Source organism: Elephas maximus, chromosome X (assembly GCF_024166365.1).
Source record: "Elephas maximus indicus isolate mEleMax1 chromosome X, mEleMax1 primary haplotype, whole genome shotgun sequence".
Classification (NCBI taxonomy): domain Eukaryota; kingdom Metazoa; phylum Chordata; class Mammalia; order Proboscidea; family Elephantidae; genus Elephas; species Elephas maximus.
In genome coordinates, this window is record NC_064846.1 from 74,733 (window position 1) to 99,643 (window position 24,911).

The 24,911-nt window shown below is 39.4% G+C and overlaps 1 protein-coding gene across 2 annotated transcripts in view; it reads right to left on the reverse strand.

Annotated features, from left to right (window-relative positions):
• VAMP7 (vesicle associated membrane protein 7) overlaps nucleotides 1-24,911 on the reverse strand; it is a 49,590-nt gene that overhangs the window by 11,617 nt on the left and 13,062 nt on the right. For both annotated transcript variants that reach the window (XM_049872124.1, XM_049872122.1), the window contains 4 exons: nucleotides 22,921-22,978; nucleotides 20,727-20,864; nucleotides 10,271-10,361; nucleotides 3,372-3,439 (listed from right to left, as the gene is read on the reverse strand). In XM_049872124.1, the coding sequence (XP_049728081.1) occupies nucleotides 3,372-3,439; nucleotides 10,271-10,361; nucleotides 20,727-20,864; nucleotides 22,921-22,978 (355 nt within the window). The remainder of the gene's footprint in view (nucleotides 1-3,371; nucleotides 3,440-10,270; nucleotides 10,362-20,726; nucleotides 20,865-22,920; nucleotides 22,979-24,911) is intronic.

Genomic DNA, 24,911 nt, shown 5'->3' on the forward strand with positions numbered 1-24,911 from the left:
GCATTATTAGCAAGCTGTCCAATCTGCGTGGTGGGCCACATTTACATAGTCTCACCTAATCATTTGGTGGGATTTACAAGACCATGGCTAGAAAGGCCATATAAAACCGATCCATCCCACTGCACATTGTTTCATTGTTTGGGACGTAGCAAAGTATTATTTTAAGACAGGCCATAATAAACTAGGAATGTATATTGCCATCTCTAACCACAAAAAATTACAAAAGGCTATAACTAAAAAACCAATAGAGGCAACAAAATGAAGTAATTTTTTAAATACTTGAATACTCAAAGAAAAGAAAGGAAAAGAGGAACAAAAAGGATGAGGCAAATAAAAAGCAAAGCACAAGATGGCATATTTAAATCCAACTCTATCAGCATTTACATGGTATGTAAATGGAACAAATACTTCAATTATAAATACACTGCATATGTTCAAAAAGGTAGAGGAAGGAAGCACATGTTAAGGAGACACATTGGAAAATATAAAAAAAAGATCCCAATCAAACTTGCAGAGATGAAAAACAACAATCTTATTCTAAAACATGAATGGGAACACAAAAGACCTAAAATAGTGAAGATAATCTTGGAGAAAAACATAGTTGGAAGGCTTACACCACCTAATTTCAAGAATTACTATAAAGCTACAGTAACCAAGACTGTATTGTACTGACATGAGGATAGACAAACAGATCAATGGAACAAAATAGAGAATTCAGAAATAAAGCCACAGAGAATGGATAAACATGTTTGGTAGGTATATTCATACAATGGAATGGCACAAATCAATAAAAAAGAAAAAAAAACTATTACAACATGCAACTACATGGATGAATCTCACCAGGAGAATGGTGAGAGAAAGAAGCCAGACACAAAGGAGTACATACAATTCCATTTCTATAAATCTCAAGAATAGCAAAAACATATTTATGGTGATATAACTCAGGAAAATGGTTACCTCTGTTGAGGATTATTAAATAGAAGGGGACTGGAATTTTTATATCTTGATCTAGGTGGTGGTTACACAGTGTATACATAAGTAAAAATGAATTGAGTTGTATACTTGAAGGCAATATACTTTATATTTTTTACTGTATATATGTTATTATTGAAAAAAAGAGAAGAATCTGTTAATTCATCAGTACCTTTTGCTATTCTGGATTATGTAGTCAACAAAATAAGACAACCTTCATTTGGAAACAAAACCCTGGTGGCATAGTGGTTAAGAGCTAAGGCTGCTAACCAAAAAGGTCGGCAGTTTGAACCCACCAGGCACTCCTTGGAAACCCTATGGGGCAGTTCTACTCTGTCCTGTAGGGTCACTATGAGTCAGAATCGACTCTATGGCAGTGGGTTTCATGTGGAAAATACCAAGTATACCAGTACTGGTCAGACGTAGACCATTCCAGCTAAATAGGGTAATCTTCAGGGATTAAGAATAGCTAAGAGATGGGCTAGAAGTACCAAATGAATTGTCTGCAGATCTGGGATCAGATACTTCTTTGCCTCCGCTGGCAACAGGTTATTAAGTGAGCTCTAGAACCTCTGTACAGGGCAACACTTATGCCAATTACCACATGCTTTGATGAAAAAACTATTTGCTAAACTGCTATAACACCCAGAATTTTGTTCATTCTCCTAAAACCTGTTGTTACAATGGCATTCGACTGTGCGGATCATAACAAATTATGGATAACACTGCGAGTGGGAATTCCAGAACACTTAATTGTGCTCGTGAGGAACCTGTACACAGATCAATAGGCAGTTGTTTGAACAGAACAAGGGGATACTGTGTGGTTTAAAGTCAGGAAAGATGTGCATCATGGCTGTATCCTTTCACTATACCTATTCAATCCGTATGCTGAGCAAATAATCCCAGAAGCTGGACTATATGAAGAACAGGGCATCAGGATTGGAGGAAGACTCATTAACAACCTGCGTTATGCAGATGACACAACCTTGCTTGCTGAAAGTGAAGAAGAACCACTTACTGATGAAGATCAAAGACCACAGAGCCTTCAGTATGGATTACACCTCAACATAAAGAAAACAAAAAATCCTCACAACTGGACCAATACGTAATATCATGATAAACGGAGAAAGTATTAAAGTCGTCAAGGATTTCATTTTACTTGGATCCACAATCAATGCCCATGGAAGCAGCAGTCAGGAAATCAAAGGATGCATTGCATTGGGCAAATCTGCTGCAAAAGACCTAAAATGTTAAAAAGCAAAGATTCACCTTGAAGAGCAAGGTGTGCCTGACCCAAGCCATAGTGTTTTCAATTGCCTCATATGCATGCGAAAGCTGGATAATGAATAGGGAAGACAGAAGAATTGATGCCTTTGAATTGTGATGTTGGCAAAGAATACTGAATATACCATGGACTGCTAAATAAACGAACAAATCTGTCTTGGAAAAAGTAAAACCAGAATGCTCCTTAGAAGCAAGGATGCTAAGACTTTGCTTCACATACTTTGGACAAGTTATCAGGAGGGATGAGTACCTGGAAAAGGACATCATGCTCGGTTAAGTAGAGGGTGAGCAAAAAAGAGGAAGACCCTCAACGAGATGGACTGACAAAGTGGCTGCTAAAAAGAACGTAGGCATGGCAACGATTGTGAGGATGGCGCAGGACCGGGCAGTGTTTCATTTTATTGTATGTCAGGTCGCTATGAGTCAAAACTGACTGGAAGGCATCTAAAAACAACAACAACTATGTACTAGGCTTTGTGTTAAGTAATCTAATTTAATCCTCGCAGTGCTGTGAGGTAGGTGCATCTCGTATCTATCATCTTTCCTCAGAACCTTCATCTAGTAACCAGATGGAAAATGAAAAGACACATGTAACTGTAACATAAGTTGGTAACAGAGACACACTGCCTGCTTGAAGGCTCACTGGCCCTTCCCATACCATGCCACTTGCTCGATACACAGAAAACTCAAGCTATCACAGTAAGCAAGAAAGTGACAGAACTGTCCATTTTTCAAAATTCATAGTTGATTGCAACTGGCCTGCATATTTATTTGTTTCAGAAATGTTTTACACACTCGCACAGGGAACAGACTGATACGTGCAACTGAGGTGCTCAATGCAGGTATCAATTCAAAGCTTTGAAAAGTGTTTCTGTACAGCAAATAAATTTTCCAAACCAAAGTGACCTTAATGGCTGTTAATGATCACGGCTTTTTCTATGCCTTATCATTATCCTCTCTATCACAATTTAATCACCTATAGAGATGAAAAAAATAGAGATGAGAAAGGGAAAAATACCCCAAAGTATTGAATTCAAGGCACTTCTTTATTATGTTAGCCATCAACTGCAGTTTCTCTACTTTAAATCTTGAAAAATATCATACTCCCTACTTACTGAATCCACGAGGTTTTCTGTTTTGTCTATCAATAATTCCAATCTTTCTCCACGCTGAGCTACAAGATCTGAAAAATAATAGAAAAACAGAAAAGATCATGCTTTATATTACAGATCTAGCATTTGTTTTTGTCTGTTTTAAGCCAAATCTGATATTAACTTATACTTGATATTCTTGACAACTCACGTTTATTACAGAAGCACTCGCACTTTTCAGCCATCAAAGACTTTAGTTAATCATAACGAATCATGGATAACATTGCAAAGAATGGAAATTCCAGAACCCTTAATTGTGCTCAGGAGCCCTGGTGGCACAGTGGTTAAGAGCTATGGCTACTAACCAAAAAGGTCAGCAGTTTGAATCCACCAGCTGCTCCTTGGAAACCCAATACGGCAGTTCTACTCTGTCCTATAGGGTCACTATGAGTCGAAATCCACTCAATGGCAATGAGTTAATTGTGTTCATGAGAAACCTGTACACAGACCAAGAGGTAGTCATTCAAACAGAACGTGGGGATATGGCAGGGTTTAAAGTCAGGAAAGGTATGTGTCAGGGTTGTATCCTTTCACCTTACTTATTCAATCTGTATGCTGAGCAAATAATTCGAGAAGCTGGGCTATACGACGAACAGGGTTTCAGGATTAGAAGAAGACTCATCAACAACCAGCGTTATGGAGAAGACACAACTTCGTTTGCTGAAAGTGAAGAAGACTTGAAGCACTTACTGATGAAGATCAAAGACGCATTCCTTCGTCTATACACAAACAACTCAAAATGGATCATAGGCCTAAATGTTAGAGCTAAAATTATAAATCTTAGAAGAAAACATAGCAGTAAATCTTCGTAACCTCGGGCTATGCAATGGTTTCTTAGATATGACATCAAAAGCGCAAGCAACAAAAGAAAAAAAAAATCAATGAATTAGACTCTATCAAAATGAAAAACTTCTGTGCTTCAAGAACATTATCTAGAAAGTAAAAAGGAAAAAACAAAAAGTGCCCGTGGGTGGTACAAACGGTTTGTGCTTGGCTACTAACCAATAAGTTGGCAGTCTGAACCCACCAAGTGGCACCACAAAGAAAAGGTCTGGCAATCTACTTCCGTAACATGACAGCCATTGAAAAATCTTATGGAATGTACTTCTACTCTGAAACACATGGGGTCGCCATAAGTTAGAATCAACTTAACAGCAATGAGTTTGGTTTTGGTTTTGATTTACCATGTGAGCCAGCAATTCCACTCCTAGGTATAGACCCAAGAGAACTGAAAACATATACTCACACAAAAACTTGTACAGGAAGTCCCCAGGTACGAATGAGATCTATTCCTAACTGTGCCTTTAAGTCAATTTGTAAGTTGGTAATAGGTGCAGATGGCTCTTATTTAGCCTTACTTTAGTGCAAGAGAAACCCTGGTGGAGTAGTGGTTAAGTGCTACGGCTGCTAACCAAAGGGTCGGCAGTTCGAATCCACCAGGCACTCCTTGGACACTCTATGGGGCAGTTCTGCTCTGTCCTTTAGGGTCGCTATGAGTCGGAATCGACTCAATGGCAGAGGGTTCGGGGGTTTTTTTTTTTTTTTTGGAATTTCCATTCTTTGCAATGTTATCCATGATTTGTTACGATTAACATGGTTAAATGCCTTTGCATAGTCAATAAAACAGAGACAAACATCTTTCTGGTATTCTCTGCTTTCACAAGGATCCATCTGACATTAGCAGTGATATCCGTGGTTCCAGGTCCTCTTCTGAAACTAGCCTGAATTTCTGGCAGTTCCATATCAATGTACCACTACAACCGCTTTTGAATGATCTTCAGCAAAATTTTACTTGTGTGTGATATTAATGCTATCGTTCGCTAATTTCCAAATTCTGTTGGTTCACCTTTCTTTGGCATAGGCAGAAATAAAATGCATGTTGTTAATGTAAAAATATGGTACTTTATGATCCTACTTAATAAGAAATAAGCAAATGTATAGAAACCAAAGCCTATTTAGTGGTTTAGTGGTGGGAGGGGAGAGGGAAAGGGGCATGTGGTGCGATTAATTACTTTTGTGTATGGCTTTTCTAGGCATGGTCTTGTGACTTCCACCCAGGTGACTGGGTGGGGTACTGGGTTTGGTTTTTGGGTTAGTGCAAGAAATGGAAACCCTGGTAGCATACTGGTTAAGAGCTATGACTGCTAACCAAAAGGTCGGCAGTTTGAATCCACCAGGTGATACTTGGAAATCCTATGGGGCAGTTCTGCCCTGTCCTATAGTGCTGCTATGAGTTGGAATTGACTTGACGAGCAATGGGTTTTAGTGCAAAAAAAGGCTCAATGATTTAAAAGCTGCACTGCAAGAAGTGAATTTTTTGTAAGTAAGGGTTGGTTCAATAGTTTCAAAGTGAAGGCAAATTTACATAACATTAAAGGGCAAGTATGAGTTGTCCTTAAGTTGGACATTCATAACCCAAGGACTGCCTATACATAAATGTTCACAGGAGTATTATTCATAATAGCCAAAAAGTAGAAAACCACCCAAACATCCATCAACTGATGAATGCATAAATGAAATATATCAATACAATGGAATATTATTCAGTTATAAAAAGGGATGAAGTATTAATACATGCTACAACATGAATGAACCTTGAAAAGACTATGCTTAGCGAAAAATTCAGTCACAAAAGACCACATATTACATGATTCCATTTACATGAACTGTCCAGATTAGGCAAATCTAGAGGCAGAAAGGAGATGAATTATTCCCTAGGGCTAGAGGTTTGAGGGGAAATAGAGAAATATGGAAGACAGCTACCCGGCCAACTGACTGGAAGAGATCCATATTTATGCCTATTCCCAAGAAAGGTGATCCCACTAAATGTGGAAATTATCGAACAATATCATTAACATCACATGCAAGCAAAATTTTGCTGAAGATCATTCAAAAGCGGCTGCAGCAGTGTATCAACAGGGAACTGCCAGAAATTCAGGCTGGTTTCAGAAGAGGACGTGGAACCAGGGATGTCATTGCTGATGTCAGATGGATCCTGGCTGAAAGCAGAGAATACCAGAAGGATGTTTACCTGTGTTAAGCTGACTATGCAAAGGCATTCGACTGTGTGAATCATAATAAACTATGGATAACACTGAGAATAATGGGAATTCCAGAACACTTAATTGTGCTCATGAGGGACCTTTACATAGATCAAGAGGCAGTTGTTAGGACAGAACAAGGGGATACTGATTGGTTTAAAGTCAGGAAAGGCATGCGTCAGGGTTGTATCCTTTCACCATACCTATTCAATCCATTTGCCGAGCAAATACTCTGAGAAGCTGGACTATATGAAGAAGAACAGGACATTAGGATTGGAGGAAGGCTCATTAATACCTGCGTTATGCAGTTGACCCAAACTTGCTTTCTGAAAGTGAAAAGGACTTGAAGCACTTCCTGATGAAGATCAAAGACCACAGCCTTCAGTATGGATTACACCTCAACGTAAAGAAAACAAAAATCCTCACAACTGCACCAATGAGCAACATCATGATAAACGGAGGAAAGATTGAAGTTGTCAAGGATTTCATTTTCCTTGGATCCACAATCAACAGCCATGGAAGCAGCAGTCAAGAAATCAAAAGACGCATTTCATTGGGTAAATCTGCTGCAAAGGACCTCTTCAAAGTGTTGAAGAGCAAAGATGTCACCCTGAAGACTAAGGTGCGCCTGACCCAAGCCATGGTATTTTCAATCTCATCATATGCATGTGAAAGCTGGACAATGAATAAGGAAGACCAAAGAAGAATTGACGCCTTTGAATTGTGGTGTTGGTAAAGAACATTGAATATACCATGGACTGCCAAAAGAACCAACAAATCTCTCCTGGAAGAAGTGTGGCCAGAATGCTCCTTAGAACTGAAGATGGTGAGACTATGTTATCAGGAGGGATCAGTCCCTGCAGAAGAACATCATGCGAAAAAGAGGAAGATCCTTAACAAGATGGACTGACATAGTGGCTTCAACAATGGGCTCAAACATGGCAACAATTATGAAGATGGCGCAGGACCAGACAGTGTTTCGTTCTGTCGTGCCTAGGGTCGTAATGAGTTGGAGCCGACTCGACAGCACCTAACAACAACAGAGAATGATAGTTAATATGTGCAGGGTTTCTTTTTGCAGTGATGAACATATCCTAAAATTGATTGCGGCGATGGATGCACAATTCCATGAATGTACTTAAAACCACTGAATTCTACACTTTAAATGGGTGAATGACATGGTGTGAATTATATCACAATAAAGCTGCTAAAAAACAAAAAGAGTATGACCGGAAATATTTTTGCTACATTTTTCATTAGCTGTTCTTGGAATTCTAAAAATAAGTCATTTAAAAGTAGTTCATTAAAAAGGTTCATTTTCTGGGAACTTCATGTATCTGCAGTAAACAATATTGTAGTTGGCTGCCTCTATTTTCATGCAAAATAAAATAATTTGGTGACAAAAAAAGAGTGAAAGGAAATATTAATAGCTTTCTCAACAGATTCTCTAGTCTCCCTCTAGACACATAATTGAAGTCAATAAAAGGAAATCATTTTAAATTGCCAAAAGTTCACAAAAATGTTTCTGCCTTTTAATTTCTTTTTTTTTAATTTTATTGTTTTTGTTGTTGAGAGTATACAAAGCAGAACATAAACCAGTTTAATTCTACACATACAGTTCAGTGACACTGATTATATTCTTCAAGTCGTACAATCACTCTCACCCTCCTTTTTTGAATTGTTCCTCCCCCATTAACATAAACTCACTGTCCCCTAGGTTTCCTATCTAGTCTTTTGAGTTGCTGTTGTCAATTCAATCCCATACAGATAGTTCTTAAAAGAATAAAATGCTCAAGGCAGATATTCTTTACTAATTAAACTAAACTATTGTTTGGTATAAAGAAAACTTCAGGGGATTTTTTTTTTTTTTGTTTAAAGTTAAAGATTATCTCAGGGCAGTAATTTTTGGGGTTCAACCAAATTCTGTGGCTCCAGAAAGCCTTGATTCCATGAGAATATGAAATTCTGTTCTACATTTTCCCCCTTTTGATCAGGATTCTTCTATAGAATCTGTGATAGAAATGTTCAGTAATGGTAGTTGGGCACCATCCAGTTCTTCTGGTCTCATGGCAAAGGAGGTGATTGTTCATAGAGGCAATTAACCATAACATTCCATTTCCTCCTCCTATTTCTGACTCTCCTTACTCTGTTTCTGCCTTTTGATTTCTTAATCACATTCCTGGGAATTAATCTCAAAAAAAATAAGAAAACACAATAGGCAGAAAACATTTTTAACAGTACTGTTGCTGTAACACAAACTTCTAAATTGGCGCTACTTAAACTATTTGTTACTAGTACATCTAAATGTCTAAGCACACTTTTAGTCCAATTGACATCACTTTCTTAGCAAGATGTTCTCAATGAAGGAAGCAGAGCATTGATGTCCACTCTGGAGCAAGTCCCTTACCTGGTCACTGAGTAAAACATCTCTCTGAGTAACGCTGCTCTAAAGAACTTAAATGTCCAACAACAAGGACATGGTTAGGTAACCTATGCTATAACTCAACAAAATAAAATGGTAAATATAGCAGCAGGTAGATACATGGACTAATAACAGCTAACAATTTTTAAACTCTTACTATGTGCCAGGCACTGAACAAAGTGCTTTGTGTACATTATCTCTTTCACCCTGGTAACCTTAGGTTCTATCATCATTTCTTTTTTGCAGATTAGGAAATAAAGCTCACAGAGGTGAAAGCCTTGCTCAAGGACTAAAAGCTGGTTGTAATTATGTTCAGGACTCATGTCTCAGGCATATATGACTTCAAATCTTGATCACTATATTATACCTCCACAAGCGTTCACAAACAGTATTAAGTAAAAAGACATAAAACTAAATAAAAACTATGAATATAACTATGAATATATACATGCTGATAAAAATTTAAAGAAAATGGAAATGATTCTGTTAGGGCGGTGAGACTAAGAGAAAATTTTATAAATGTCTTTTTGTGATTTGTAACTGTTCTAATAATAAATGTATGGTTAATTCAAGATTGTAAATAAATTGACATTTATGAGATTTAACAATACTTCAATTAAATATTCTACAAAGCAATTATGTAACTATTTTCATTCAATTTTTTTAGAAGTTGTCTATGAGATGCTTCCCTTAGAAGATATATTTAAAAGTGTGGTTCACAGACTCCTAGGCCCCACCCCCAGAGTTTCTGATTCAGTAGGTCTGGGGTGGGGACTGAGAATTTGCATTTATAACAGGTTCCCAGGTATGATGCTGATGAAGCTGGTCGGGGTCTCGGCTCTGAGAATCAGTGCTTTAAAGAATCAGCATCATCCTAAATTTAAACACTGCTGCATAAATCAATTAAAAATTAAACTTGATACATTTTTACAGATTATTTTAATGTGCTAAAAACAGGTTTTTGACAAAATGAAAACAGGTCATTAGATGGAAATCACAAAATACTTCATGTGGTTCAATTCTTTCTCTCTTAATCAAGAGCTACAAACTTTCTAAGGTCATATAATTATACTTTATGCATCTACTGATAATACCAGCTATCTAGGTACTCCAGCCAAAACTGACTAAATGTTTCTAAATTGCTGAATGGTTGTTTTAAGTTAGACCTGCTAAGCAAACTAATGAATTTAGAATGAAGAACAGTCATAAGGTACTATAAAGAAACCATTCACACAAGTAGCCAGTATCATAGGTAAGTAACCTCCCTAACCACAGCTGACAGCTTGTAATAATAAAAGTAAAGAAGTGGTGTATCAGCCTTTCTGTAATAATTGGACCCCAATCAAGTTATCTATTGTGAATTTTGCCCACAGGCATGTGGACTATGCCATAAAACATACCTATGTTTCTGACCATGATTCCTTTCAGTTCATCCACTTGGGCTTGAGTCTCCACCACTTTGTCTAGGCCCTTATTCTCGGAGTGATGCTTCTATAAGAAAATAAGGTTTAACTTAAGGTACTCAGACATTATTTACAGTCGGAAAACAAAAACAAGAGGAATGACAATTTACACTGAGGAATGCTATAAAGTTACGTGTCTATTGACACAAAAGACAGATGTTACTTCATTAGAAAAATGTTACCAGAACTAGGAAAAAAAAAAGGTAGCATAAAAGAATGCTTCTACACAAAATAAAAGTATCATGGTATAAAAATATCACCTTATTTTAAATAAAATAGAGCAAAATGTAATCTATCAAATAACACACGGAAGGCTCTTAGGGCAGAAGTAGAAAGGTATGCCAGTGGGGATCTACAACCTATGCTCAGGGGAAAGATGACAGGGAAAGGGTACTCCAAATTGTTCCCAACTTCTCTGGATATGATGAAGTAAGGCTGGCTCACTACTGAGCACCTGTTCTTGTATCTGTTGGATTGGAGCACACACCCTATTTTCATTGGCTTCGCATAGGATCTAGAATCTAAGACTCTAATGACAAGACATATTTTGAAGTTATTATCCATAGCTAATTATGGCATGCATAATATACACTTTAGAAATATATGGTGTTTAATATAAGTGCTACAAATAGAGGATATTATTTAATCTGCCAAACAACTTTATGATGAAGATATTCTTACGTTTACAGATGAAAAAAACTCTGGCGTAGATTTGTTCAGGGGGTCACACAGTACTGGAGCTTATGACAACCTGGCTAGGTTGAAAGTTTTGCTGACAGCTGACCCTATTTACTTTTGACTGTGCCTTGGTATATTTTTTGGTTGGTGGTTTTTTGTACAGTTTCACATATATGCATATTTCCTAGTGGGGAGTATGAAATAAGCCAGCTGCTTGAATAAAAAAGGTTTATAAGTAACTATTTAAAGGAACTTCATTCCCAGAAGAATGTATATTTAGAAGTATAAATATTAAAAAGAACACGGGGGGGGAACACAGGAGAAGTGAAAATTCCATTACAATAACTTTTTTAAATGATTCATAACAAAATCATAGCTATAGCTTATGCCTTTGCACTCAAGCAGTTTCACCGATAAAAGTTAAGCATTTTAAAAGGTGTTCAGCATCATTAGTCATCAAGGAAATCCACAATGAGATGCCACTACGCACCCACAGAATGGCTAAAATTAAAATGACTGACCATACCAAGTGTGGCAAGGATGTGGAGAAATTGGAATTGCTGGTGGAAATATAAAATGATACAACCACTCTGGAAAACAGTTTAGTGATTATAAAATTAAACATCACTTACCATATGCTCCAACAATTCTACTCCTAGGTATTTACATAAGAAAAATAAAAACATATGTCCACACAAAGACTTGTATGTGGATGTTCAAAGCAGCTTTATTCATGATAGCTGAAAACTGGGACAACCAAAATATCCAGCAAAATGTAAATGGATAAATACATTGTGCTCTATGCACACATTACTACCAAGCAAAAAAAGGGAACAAGCTATGGATTCACGCTACAACATGGATGAATATCAAAAGCCTTACACTCCCAGTCCTCTGTATATGCCCAAAAGAATCGAAAGCAGAAATGCAAAAACAGAAACGTGTACACCAATGTTCAAAAAAAAGCCTTACTCTGAGCAAAAAAAGTACAACACAGAGTACATACTGTATGACTCCATTCATATGAAACTCTAGAAAAGACAAGGCTAATTTATAGGGACAGTGAACAGATAAATGATTGCCTAGGGGCAGAGCACAGGGGAAAAGGACTGACTGCAAAGGGACACGAGGGTACTTTTAGGGCAATGGAAATGTTCTCTATCTTAACTAGAGAGGTAATTTCACAGGTGTACACATATGTAAAACTTCACTGAGCAGACACTTAAGAGATTCTTACAGATGAACAGAGTTTCAAAGGATTAATTCAAGCTATTCAAACATTAGTCTCATGAGAGGGTAGAAGGTTAATGTGTAGGTTAAAAGGCCATTTGGCATGTTGACTGGATTTAAACATTATATGGGTAATTGAACTAGATGATCTTTAATGTTCTTCCCATCCTAAAATGCCCTTTACATTTTTTTATCAGGGAAGATTTCAGTATGTTGGCTTACAGTAACTGTGATGGTTAATGTTATGTCAACTTGGCTAGAGCATGATTCTCAGTATTGTGTAATCCTATATTTTGTGATCTTTGAATCCTGCATCTAACTGACCTCTCGTTCTTGGGACATAAACCAGAAGCCTGCTGTCTGACCTGCCAATTTTGGGTTCGGCAGCCCCTGCAATGACATGAGTCAAGAAAAGCCTCCAGCGTGGTGCCTGACCCATAGATTTGGGACTTGCCTGCTTCCATAACTGCATGAGTCATTTCCTTGAAATAAATCTCTCTCTCTCTCTATATATATACCTATATATGTATATATAGATTAAAAAATATGTATATATATAAACCCTGGTGGCGTAGGGTTGCCATGAGTCGGAATCGACTTGACGGCACTGGGTTTGGTTTTTTGGGTTTATATATATATATTTACATGGAGCCCTGCTAGCACAGTGGTTAAGAGCTTGGCTGCTAACAAAAAGGTTGGCAGCTCAAATCCACCAGCTGCTCCTTGGAACCCTATGGGGCAGTTCTATTCTGTCCTATAGGGTCACTATGAGTTGGAATGGAATGGACTCAATGGCAGCAGGTTTGGTTTTGGTATATATATTTATATGTATGTCCTTCGCTGGTTTTGCTCCTCTAGAGAACCCAGCCTAAGACGTTTGGTACCAAGAGTGGTTCTACAGGAACAAAATCATAACCATAGGTTTTCCAAATTGGTTCTCAAGTTTGGCTAGTCTTAAAGGTGCTGATGACTCCGGCTCCAGTAGCAGAGAGGACACTGCTAATCCACGGTGTGAGGTGGCCAACAAAAATACACAAAATTATCACCACCACTGGATCAAATGTTTGTGAGAGACAAGACTCTCGGTGATTACATATGTGATACTTTTCACCAATTTTGTCAGAATAAGAAGTAGAAGAAATCTCATTTGTTGGTCCCACTTTCACTAGACAAAGTGGTGAAAGAAAAGGATGAGCTCAACGCTTTAGAGTCACAGCTCAAGTGCTGCATACAAGACCTGAAAATAGCCATTTGCGTCCTGAAAATCTTATTTCTTCTGGTAACAGAGCTTTATTGCCAAAAACCACACCCAGAGTCTTATCATTAATAGTGGCTGAATTACAATGCCAATTGAATTGCCGACTTCCAATGGTGTCTAAAGTTAAAGTGAAGGCATTGACTGGGGAGAAATGGGAGCCTGAAATTTGGGATGGGGATAGATGAGCACACATAATCAGGAAGCTGGGGACACTGAGCCCCTAAATTCCATTGAATCACTCCTGCCAACAGAACCAGCATTCTTTCTCCCATTTGAAGAGATTACTTCATTTTTGCCTATTAAGCCACCCCCGCCCATTAAAATCATTATTCCTTCCACCCCCAGCTGATGAGATTAACCCAGCTGTGCCTGAAAAGCTTTTGTCTGAAATATCACCTAAGGCGGCACCTGGGGCTTTGCTTGGGGCACCACCTGAGGCACATGCCTCACAAGACATTGGTGAATGTTCCTAGGACCCACCCCCACCACTCATTTTTGCATTTAGACCTATAACTAGACTAAGTCCCAGTGAGCTCTAAGAGGTGAAGTACAAAGTGTGACTCAGGAGGAGGTATGCTACATTCCAAAAGAACTGCTTGATTTTTCTAACATACACAAACAGAAATCTGGGGAATATGTATGTTGTTGTTGTTGTTGTTAGGTGCCATCGAGTTGGTTCTGACTCATTGCGACCCTATGCACAACACAACGAAAACACTACCTGGTCCTGAACCATCCTTACAATCGTTGTTATGCTTGAGCTCACTGTTGCAGCCACTGTGTCAATCCACCTCGTTGAGGGTCTTCCTCTTTTCCGCTGACCCTGTACTCGGCCAAGCGTGATGTCCTTCTCCAGGGACTGATCCCTCCTGACAACATGTCCAAAGTACATAAGACGCAGTCTCACCATCCTTGCCTCCAAGGAGCATTCTGGTTGTACTTCTTCTAAGACAGATTTGTTCATTCTTTTGGCAGTCCATGGTATATTCAATATTCTTCGCCAACACCACAATTCAAAGGCGTCAATTCTTCTTCAATCTTCCTTAGTCATTGTCCAGCTTTCACATGCATATGATTGAAAATACCATGGCTTGAGTCAGGCGCACCTTAGTCTTCAGGGTGACATCTTTGCTCTTCAACACTTTGAAGAGGTCCTTTGCAGCAGATTTGCCCAATGCAATATGTCTTTTGATTTCTTGACTGCTGCTTCCATGGCTGTTGATTGTGGATCCAAGTAAAATGAAATCCTCGACAACTTCAATCTTTTCTCTGTTTATCATGATGTTGCTCACTGGTCCAGTTGTGAGGATTTTTGTTTTCTTTATGTTGAGGTGCAATTCATTAGTAAGTACTTCAAGTACTGTTCACTTTTGGCAAGCAAGGTTGTGTCGTCTGCATAACACAGGTTGTTAATGAGTCCTCCTCCAATCCTGATGCCCCATTCTTCTTCATATACTTCAGCTTCTCATATTATTTGCTCAGCATACAGACTGAATAGGTATGGCGAAAGAATACAACCCTGACGTACATGTTTTCTGACTTTAAACCAATCAGTATCCCTTTGTTCTGTCTGAACTGCCTCTTGATCTATGTAAAGGTTCCTCATGAGCACAATTAAGTGTTCTGGAATTCCCATTCTTCACAATGTTATCCATAGTTTGTTATGATCCACACAGTCGAATGCCTTTGCATAGTCAATAAAACACATGGTAAACATCCTCCTGGTATTCTCTGCTTTCAGCCAGGATCCATCTGACATCAGCAATGATATCCCAGGTTCCACGTCCTCTTCTGAAACCGGCCTGAATTTCTGGCAGTTCCCTGTTGATACACTGCTGCAGCCGTTTTTGAATGATCTTCAGCAAAATTTTGCTTGCATGTGATATTAATGGTATTGTTCTATAATTTCCACATTCGGTTGGATCACCTTTCTTGGGAATAGGCATAAATATGGATCTCTTCAAGTCAGTTGGCCAGGAAGCTGTCTTTCATATTTCTTGGCAGAGATGAGTGAGCACCTCCAGCGCTGCATGTGTTTGTTGAAACATCTCAATTGATATTCCATCAATTCCTGAAGCCTTGTTTTTCACCAATGCCTTCAGAGCAGCTTGGATTTCTTCCTTCAGTACCATCAGTTCCTGATCATATGCCACCTCTTGAAACGGCTGAACGTCGACTGATTCTTTTTGGTATAATGATTCTGTGTATTCCTTCCATCTTCTTTTGATGCTTCCTGAGTCATCTCATATTTTCCCCATAGAATCCTTCACTATTGCAACTCGAGGCTTGGATTTTTTCTGCAGTTCTTTCAGCTTGAGAAATGCCAAGTGTGTTCTTCCCTTTTGGTTTTCCCTCTCCAGCTCTTTGCACATGTCATAATAATACTTCTCTGTGTATTCTCATGATGGCCCTTGAAATCTTCTGTTCAGTTCTTTTACTTCATCAATTCTTCCTTTTGCTTTAGCATCATCAGTCAGAACAAGGCCAGGGGCCAACTGTGGAGCAGATCATCTATTGCTCATATGCAAGTTCAAGCTGAAACTGAAGAAAATCAGAGCAAGTCCACGAGAGCCAAAATATGACCTTGAGTACATCCCACCTGAATTTAGAGACCATCTGAAGAATAGATTTGATGCCATGAACACTAGTGACCAAAGACCAGATGAGTTGTGGAATGACATCAAGGACACCACACATGAAGAAAGCAAGAGGTCATTGAAAAGACAGGAAAGGGAATATGTATAGGAATGGTGATTAAGAGTATGGGATCATGGTACAAGGAACATAAAGTTGGATCACTCAGCGTTTATTGATATGGGCCCATTAAGCACAGATTCTTCAACTTTTCAGCTCAAAAGGTTAGAAAAGGAGCTAACAGTTTATATGGTTCGTTCACTGAAGCATGGATTAAGTGGTGGCCTACACTAAATCAATTTGAAGTACCAGACCTGCCTTGGTGTACTGTAGAAGAAAGTATCCAAAGGCTTAGGGAAATTGGCATGTTTGACTGGATGTATCAGGTTAGACTCATAGACCCACACATGGAGTGCTCAGAGGATACATCTTTTACCACAGTGGTGAGAAACAAATTTGTAAAGGGAGCCCCAGCATCCCTGAAGACTGCTATGATTGCTACTTCATGTAAGTCAGGTTTGACACTTTGAGCAGCCCTGAATGAATTAAGACACCTAACTACAATGGGGCTGATTGGACCCCAGAGTGGTAGGGTCCATGTGGTGGCACTTAATGTACAAAGAGAAGCTGGGTGTGGTTACGGTAACGGACAGCAGAGTCAAAGCAATAATCAGAATGGTCTGACTGTATGGACTTATGGCACTGGTTACTTAGTTATGATGTCCCTAAGAGTGAAATAGATGGGAAATCTACTAAATATTTCCTTGATCCGTACAAGTGGAAGAATTCTAGGTCAAGTGAACAGTAGTCTAACTTGAATTGCTAGAATAAAGAGTCACAGCCCCTCAGTCAATTCCCAGACTTAGGCGAGTTTACAGACCCACAACCCCTTGAATGAAGGGGAGGCTGGATCAACTTGAGGAAGGACCCCACTACACTGCTAAAAATTTATACTGTTAATCTTTCTCCCAGTCTTCCCCAAAGGGATCTGTGGCCTTTTATGACCGTGACTGTTCATTGGGGAAAATGAAATAATCAGAGTTTTCGAGAATTACCAGACACTGGCTCCGAACTGACACTAAATCCAGGAGACCCAAAATGTCACTATGGCCCACAAGTGAGAGAAGGGACATATGGAGGTAGGGTTATTAATAGAGTCTTGGCTCAGGTCCATCTCACAGTGGGTCCAGTGGTTCCCCAAACTCATCTTGTATTGTTTTCCCCAGTTCCAGGATGCATAATTGGAAGACGTACTCAACAACTGGCAGAAGCCCCACATTGGATCCCTGACATGTAGAGTAAGGGCTATTATGGTAGGAAAAGCCAAGTGGAAGCCATTAGAGCTGCCATTACCTGGGAAATAATAAACCAAAAGCAATACCGCATTCTTGGAGGGACTGCAGAGATTACCGCCATCATCAAGGACTTGAAGGATGCAGGGGTGGTGATTCCCATCAAGTCCCCATTCGACTTGGCTATTTGGCCTATGTAAACAACAGATGGATCTTGGAGAATGACAACGGATTATCAAAAACTTAATCAGGTGATGATTCCAATTGCAGCTGCTGTTCCAAATGTGGTTTCATTGCTTGAGCAAGTTAATACATCTCGTGGCACCTGGTATGCAGCTACTGATCTGGCTAATGCTTTTTTCTCCATACCTATTTTGCAGGACCATCAGAAGCAGTTTGCCTTCAGCTGGCAAGGCCAGCAATATACCTTCACTGTCCTACCTCAGGGGTATATCAACTCTTCAGCCATATGTCGTAATTTAGTCCACAGGGACCTTAATCACCTTTCCCGTCCACAAGACATCACACTAGTCCATTATACTGATGACATTATGCTGATTAGACCTAGTAAGGAAGATGTATCAATGACTCTAGACTTATCGGTAAGACATTTGCATGCTACAGGGTAGGAAATTAACCAGTCAAAAATTCAGGCACTTTCTACCGCAGTGAAATTTCTAGGGGTCCAGTGGTGTGGGACATGTTGAGATATTCTTTCTAAAGTGAAAGGTAAGTTGTTGCATCTGGCTCCTCCTACAACTAAAAAGGAGGCACGATCCCTCATTTGGGTGTGATACTCTGGCCTATTTATCAAGTGACCTGAAAAGCTGCTAGTTTTGAGTGGGGCCCAGAACAAGAGAAGGCTCTGTAACAAGTTCGGGCTGCTGTGCAAACCACTCTCCCACTTGGGCCATATGATCCGGCTAATCCAGTGGTGCCTGAAGTGTCAGTGGCAGCTGGAGATTCTGTTTGGAATCTTTGGCAGGCCCCTATTGGTGAATTACAGTGCAGACCCTTAGGATTTGGAAGCAAAGCCCTGCTATCCTCTGTAAATAACTACTCTTCTTTTGAGACATAGCTTTTGGCTTGTTACTGGGCCTTAGTGGAGACTGAAAGCTTAACCATGGGACACGAAGTCACTATGTGGCCTGAGCAGCCCATCATGAACTTGGTGTTGTCTGACCCACAGAGTCATAAAGTCAGACATGCACAGCAGCAGTCCATCATTAAATGGAAGTGGTATATACGAGATGGGGCCCAAGCAGGACCTGAAGGCACAAGTAAGTTACATGAGGAAGTGGCCCAAATGCCCATGGTCTCCACTCCTGTCACATTATCTTCCCTCTCCCAATCTGCACCTATGGCCTCATGGGGAGCTCCTCATGATAACCTCACTAAGGAAGGGAAAACCTGTGTCCAGTTTACAGATAGTTCTGCACAATATGCAGGTATCACTCGAAAGTAGACAGTGGCAGCACTGCAGCCCCATTCTGGGACCTCCCCTGAAGGACAGTGGTGAAGGAAAGTCCTCCCAATGGACAGAACTTCTAGCAGGGCACCTGGCTGTTCACTTTGCTTGGAAGGAGAAATGGCCAGATGTGTAACTGTATACTGATTCATGGGCTGTGGGCAATGGTTTGGCTGGATGGTCAGGGACCTGGAAGGAACATGATTGGAAAATTGGTGACAAGGAGGTATGGGAAAGAGGTATGCGGACAGACCTCTCTGAATGGGGCAAAGAAGTGAAGCTATTTGTGTCTCATGTGAATGCTCAACAAAGGGTGACCTCAGCAGAGGATGATTTTAACAATCAAGTGAATAGGATCATCCATTCTGTGGAAACCAGTCATCTTCTTTCCCTAGCCACTCCTGTCATTGTCCAATGGGCTCATGAACAAAGTGGCCATGGTGCCAGGAATGGAGGTTATGCATGGACTCAGCAACATGGACTTCCATTCATCAAGGCCAACCTGGGCACAGCGACTGCTCAGTGCCCAATCCGCCAGCAGAAGAGACCCACACTGAGTTCCCGATATGGCACCATTCCTCGGGACAATCAGCCAACGACCTGGTGGCAGGTTGATTACATTGGACCACTTCCATCATGGACAAGGTAGTGTTTTGTTCTTACAAGGATATACGCTTACTCTAGATATAGATATGCCTTCCTTACATGCAATGTTTCTGCCAAAACTACCATCCGTGGACTTGCAGAATGCCTTATCCACCATCATGGTATCCCACACAGCATTGCCTCGGATCAAGGCATTCACTTCACAACAAATGAAGTGCAGCAACAAGCCCACGCTCATGGAATTCACTGGTCTTACCATACTCCCCATCATCCTGAAGGAGCTGGCTTGATAGGTAGATGGAACTGCCTTCTAAAGACACAATTACAGCACCGGTTAGCTTGCAATACTCTGCAGGGTTGGGGCAATGTTCTCCAGGAGGCTGTATATTCTATTAACCAGTGTCCAATATATGATTCTGTTTCTTCCATATCTAGAATTCCTGATGCCAGGAATCAAGGGGTGAAAATGGGAGAGGCACCACTCACTATTACCCCTAGTGACCCACTCGTAAAATTTTTGCTTCCTGTCCCCCGACCCTATGCTCTGTGTGTCTAGATGCTTAGTTCCAAAGGAAGGAATGCTCTCAGCTGCAGATACATCACTGATTCCATTGAACTGTAAGTTAAGAATGCCATCTGGCCACTTTGGGCTCCTCATGCCTCTGGATCAACAGGCAAAGAGAGGAGTTATTATATTAGCTGGTGTGATTGATCCTGATTACTGAGAAGAAATCAGATTGATATTACATAATAGAAGTAAAAAAGAGTCTGTCTGTAATACAGGAGATTGCTTAGGGTGTCTCTTAGTACTACCATGTCCTGTGATTAAAGTCAATGGAAAACTACAGCAACCCAATTCTGACATGACTTCTAACGGGCCAAACCCTTCAGGAATGAAGTTTTGGACCACCCCACCATGCAAAGAACCATGAGCAGCTGAGGTGGTCGCTGAGGGCAAAGGGAATACGGAATGGGTGGTGGAAGAAGGTAGTTCTAAATACCAGTTACGACCACATGACAAGTTGCAGAAACAAGGTCCACAATTGTTATGAGAATATATATACATATACACGCTTCACTGGTTTTGCTTCTCTAGAGAACTCAGCCTAAGTTAGTAACACAATTTGAAAAGTTTATTGCAGGTCATGGTCCTCTATATTTATGGTGCTTTAAGGCAATAAAGAAGAAGATATGAATCAAAATATCTTATCCTGAGAAATATCTTACCAGCTGCGCAGCCAAAACACTTGAGAACTCACTGTTCATGGCATATGGAAGTGCTGTCTGTGCTCTTGAACCATATGTAGTTTGGAACCTCTTCTTCACCTCATTCAGAAAAGTAAATGCTCGAGAACGTTCAAAATCCTGAAGAGAGACCAACACAGAGTTCACATTTTGAAAGTAAATAAAAGATGATGTTAATGATTAGCAACAATAAAAACAGCTACCATTTATTGAATAATGACTCTATGAAGCAGTAACCAGCACTGGCTCCATTTTACAGATAAGGAAACTAAGGCTCTGAAGAGGCAAGTAATTTGCCCAAGGTCAAACAACTAGTGAATGGAAGAGGTAAGATTCAAATTCAAATATGGCTGATCATTGCCAACTGAATATAAGCATGCCTAGATTACTGGCTTCTTGAGGGCAGAAATTGGGGTTTCTGCTTCCTCCATATGTCCCATAGGATCTATTAGACGGTCCAGCACAAGAAGATGCTCCACACATCCAGAATAGTACAGTCTTTCACACACAGATAATGCTACTGACATGAACACTATTTTTTCGATAATGGCAGTACATTTAAAAAGATCAAGTGATATATCCTCGTCTAATCCTAGCCAGTCAAAAATTTGATAACACACACACTCACACACAACAGCAGCAGCAGCAAATTAGAGATCAAGAAATATAAGGTTCAAATCTGATCATCCCAGATTTAGTGATAATTCTCATCTACGCCAAGCCTTTTCACATCCAAGTCGTTTTAGATATAGCTGGGTTTTTTTCTAATTCTAGAAATGGTGTGAAGCCAGGGATGTCATTGTAATAACTTTGGTTGACTCATTAATCTCCATTTCACCTAATATGATTAGTCTAAGCCAAGGGTTCTTAAACTGGGGTCAATAGCTAAATTCAGGAGGCCCATGTACTTGGAAAAAAAATCCACATTATTTTCACCAATCTTAACTTACATTTCAATTGTGAATGTAGATTACAAACTAAAGTAGTATTAAACAGTACCCATGACTTGTACAATGGAGAGAAATCTTTTTTCACACACGATCACAGTTATAATACCTCAAAATATCATTTACATTCATCCTTACTTCAAAATTACTGTAGTTATTAGACCTATGACTAGATCTTGTTTTTTTAATTATTTATAATCAAATATACTATATTTTTAAATATCTAGAATACTATATTTCAATATAATTGTTTTCATTTATAATCATGTGTGTTTTATTTTATACAGTTCAATATATTCTAAGAGGGAATCACAGTGTCAAAGGGGTCAGTGACACAATAAAGGTTAAGAACCCTTATCTATGGGAATCATGCTAATTCCATTCTTCTTGTCACTGATCAGTCTAGAAATCAACATGTGACCTAGTCCTAGACAATTAGAAATAAAAGAAAGTCCACTTTGGAAACAGGGGGTGAGGGGGAGTATGTGCTTCTGGGAAATTTCCTCATTCCTGTGATAAGAGACTCAAGAAGACATGGTTGTTCTTCTCTAGAGCCTACAAGTACTCAAAAACAATCTTGTCAATAAACTTCAGGTTTCCATAGCTGATTGTAATGCACTGTGATTTTGTTTTCCAAAGTCCGTATACATTAAAGTCTTCGTTAAGTACCAACTGGAGGAATGAAATGATGCATTTAATATTCCAGTTAAACAAATTTTTGAGAACATTCGATACCAAAGGATCAGAATTATGAACAACAATTCTCATTACATAATAAGACACATACAGAAGTTGCAAGAGGTTAAGCTAAAATTCTACCAAAACCAGTGTGGTTTGCATATACTCAGGTATCAACTTTTCTTGTCATTTGCAGCTCTATATAATAAATGCAAAGTACAGAAAAAAATTCCAGCTATGGAAAGTTCTATCCACTTTGCATTTACCCTCCATATCAAAACCAAACCAAATCTGTTGCTGTCGGGTCAATTCTGACTCATAGCGACGCTGCAGGATAGAGAACTGCCCCATAGGGTTTCCAAGGCTGTAGATCTTTACAGAAGCAGACTGCCACATCTTTCCCCTGTGGGTGGCTGGTTGTGTTCAAATCGCCGACCTTTTAATTAGCTGTTGAGCGTTTAACAGCTGCACCACCAGGGTACAGATAATTAAGAACTGACTGTATTAACAGTACACACAGTTAAATAGCAGTATGTATTCAAGTTACTTACATCATCAGTGATACAAAGATACACAATCCTGTCTTGGCAGATGTAATGAAACAAATAACTGCAGAATAAAAGATATAAAACTTACTGTGGTTTTAAGTAACATTTCTCTCACTTTTATCTGTATAAGCAAGTTCAATACTTCCAAGATCAGCATATTATTTACAGATATAGTTTATTTTCCCTTTCCCCCTCCCCCATACACTATTTCTCTCAAGTCAGACTAATAGGAAGTAAATAAGAAATCAAAAGAAGGCCTTTACTCTAGCTACATAGCACAACTGCATATATATTATCCATTAAAATGATAGTTGTAAAAGTATAATTGGACTCTTAAGGCCTGAACAAGAGACGGCACCTAAGGAGAGACATGTAATTAAGATTAACCCCCAATGGGCCATATAGTCCTTTTTATTTTTCTTAAGATCTTAAAGCAAATACCTTTCCTACTGGATACCCAACAATAACATTTATTTGAATACCTACTTTGAGTCAGTCACTGTGCTAAGTGCTGAAGATACAAATAAAACCCTCAGCCCCTGCCTTTACAGAGATCACAGTGCAGAGAATTACGGTACAGCATGATAACTACAGTTACAGGGGAGATGAAGGCAGTACATGCTGCTATGGGGACACAGCAGAGGGACCTGACTGAGATTTGGGTAAGGGTAACAGGAAAGACTTCCTGGAGCAATAGATGTCAGAGCTGAGAACTGAAGAATAAGTAAGAGATGACCAGGTGAAGACTGAGTTAAATGTGTTCCAGAGGGAGGGACCAGTAAACACAAGGATCTGGAGATAAAAGAGAACATACGAGTTTAGGAAACTAAAAATTAGTTCTTATGTCTAGAGTATACAACGTAAGGAACAAATAAATTTCCTAGATCTAAGAGGCTGGAGAAGTAAGCAAATACCAGGTTATAAAGCCATTATAAATCACATTGTACATTATCCTAAGAACAATGAAGAAGCACTGAAGGGTTTTAGCCTGAGGAGAATATAAGATTGGCACTTTAAAAAGGATGCTTTGGCTACAGTGTTGAGAACTGATTGAAAGGAGGACCAGACAGGAGACTACTACAGTAAAACAGGTAAGGAACAATGAGGGAAATAATCTAAGGGTAGCATGGGCAATGAAGAAGGGACAGAGAAGAGAAATAGGAGGTAACATAGAACTTGGAGATTGGCATTGGGGGTGAGGCAGAGAGATAACTTAATTTTGCCTCCCAAGTTTCTAGCTTGGGCAACTGGGTAGATAGGGGTGCTTGCTGAATTATATTCATAACGTTCACATAAAGATATGAGAACCTAGGCAAAATGTCTTCCTCTGCTATTCTGAAACTGTATCTACCAATGATTTCCACACTATTATATCCTATGGCTTTTTCTGAAATATTTGATAGTGTTGAACACTTCCTCCTTCTGATGGTTTCTAATGATTCCTTGACACCACGCTTGCCTGTTTTATGTCATAGTCTCTTTCCCTCTATGTTGATGCTTTCCAGTATCCTCAGCCCCTTGCTTTTCTCACACACACTACTTGGAGGGTAGCATCCATGCTCATGCCTTGCTGTTGATGTCTTTTTTTCCCATCTATCTATCACAATTATGCCAATTATTCCCAAATCTAGATCTGACCTATTTCCTGAGTTCCATGCCTGCATACACTACTGTCTACTAGACATACTCGAACATAGTATGTCCAAAATGAAGGTCATCATTATTCCCACAAACTTTTTTCTCCTAAGCCAGACTTGGAGAGTACAGTTACAGACAGATACAAACAATAGAGACTGCAATTATAACGTGTGACGAGTACTAAAATTTGGATGAACAAAGGATGCTATGAAGACACAAAAAAGGGGAGCATGTGACCTAGTCTTGGAGTTCAGGGGACGTTTCTAAAAGAGGAAATATCTAAACTCAGGAAGACAAAGTCAGGTTAAAAAATAAGTATGATAAATATATTCCAGTAAAAGGTAATAGATGATACA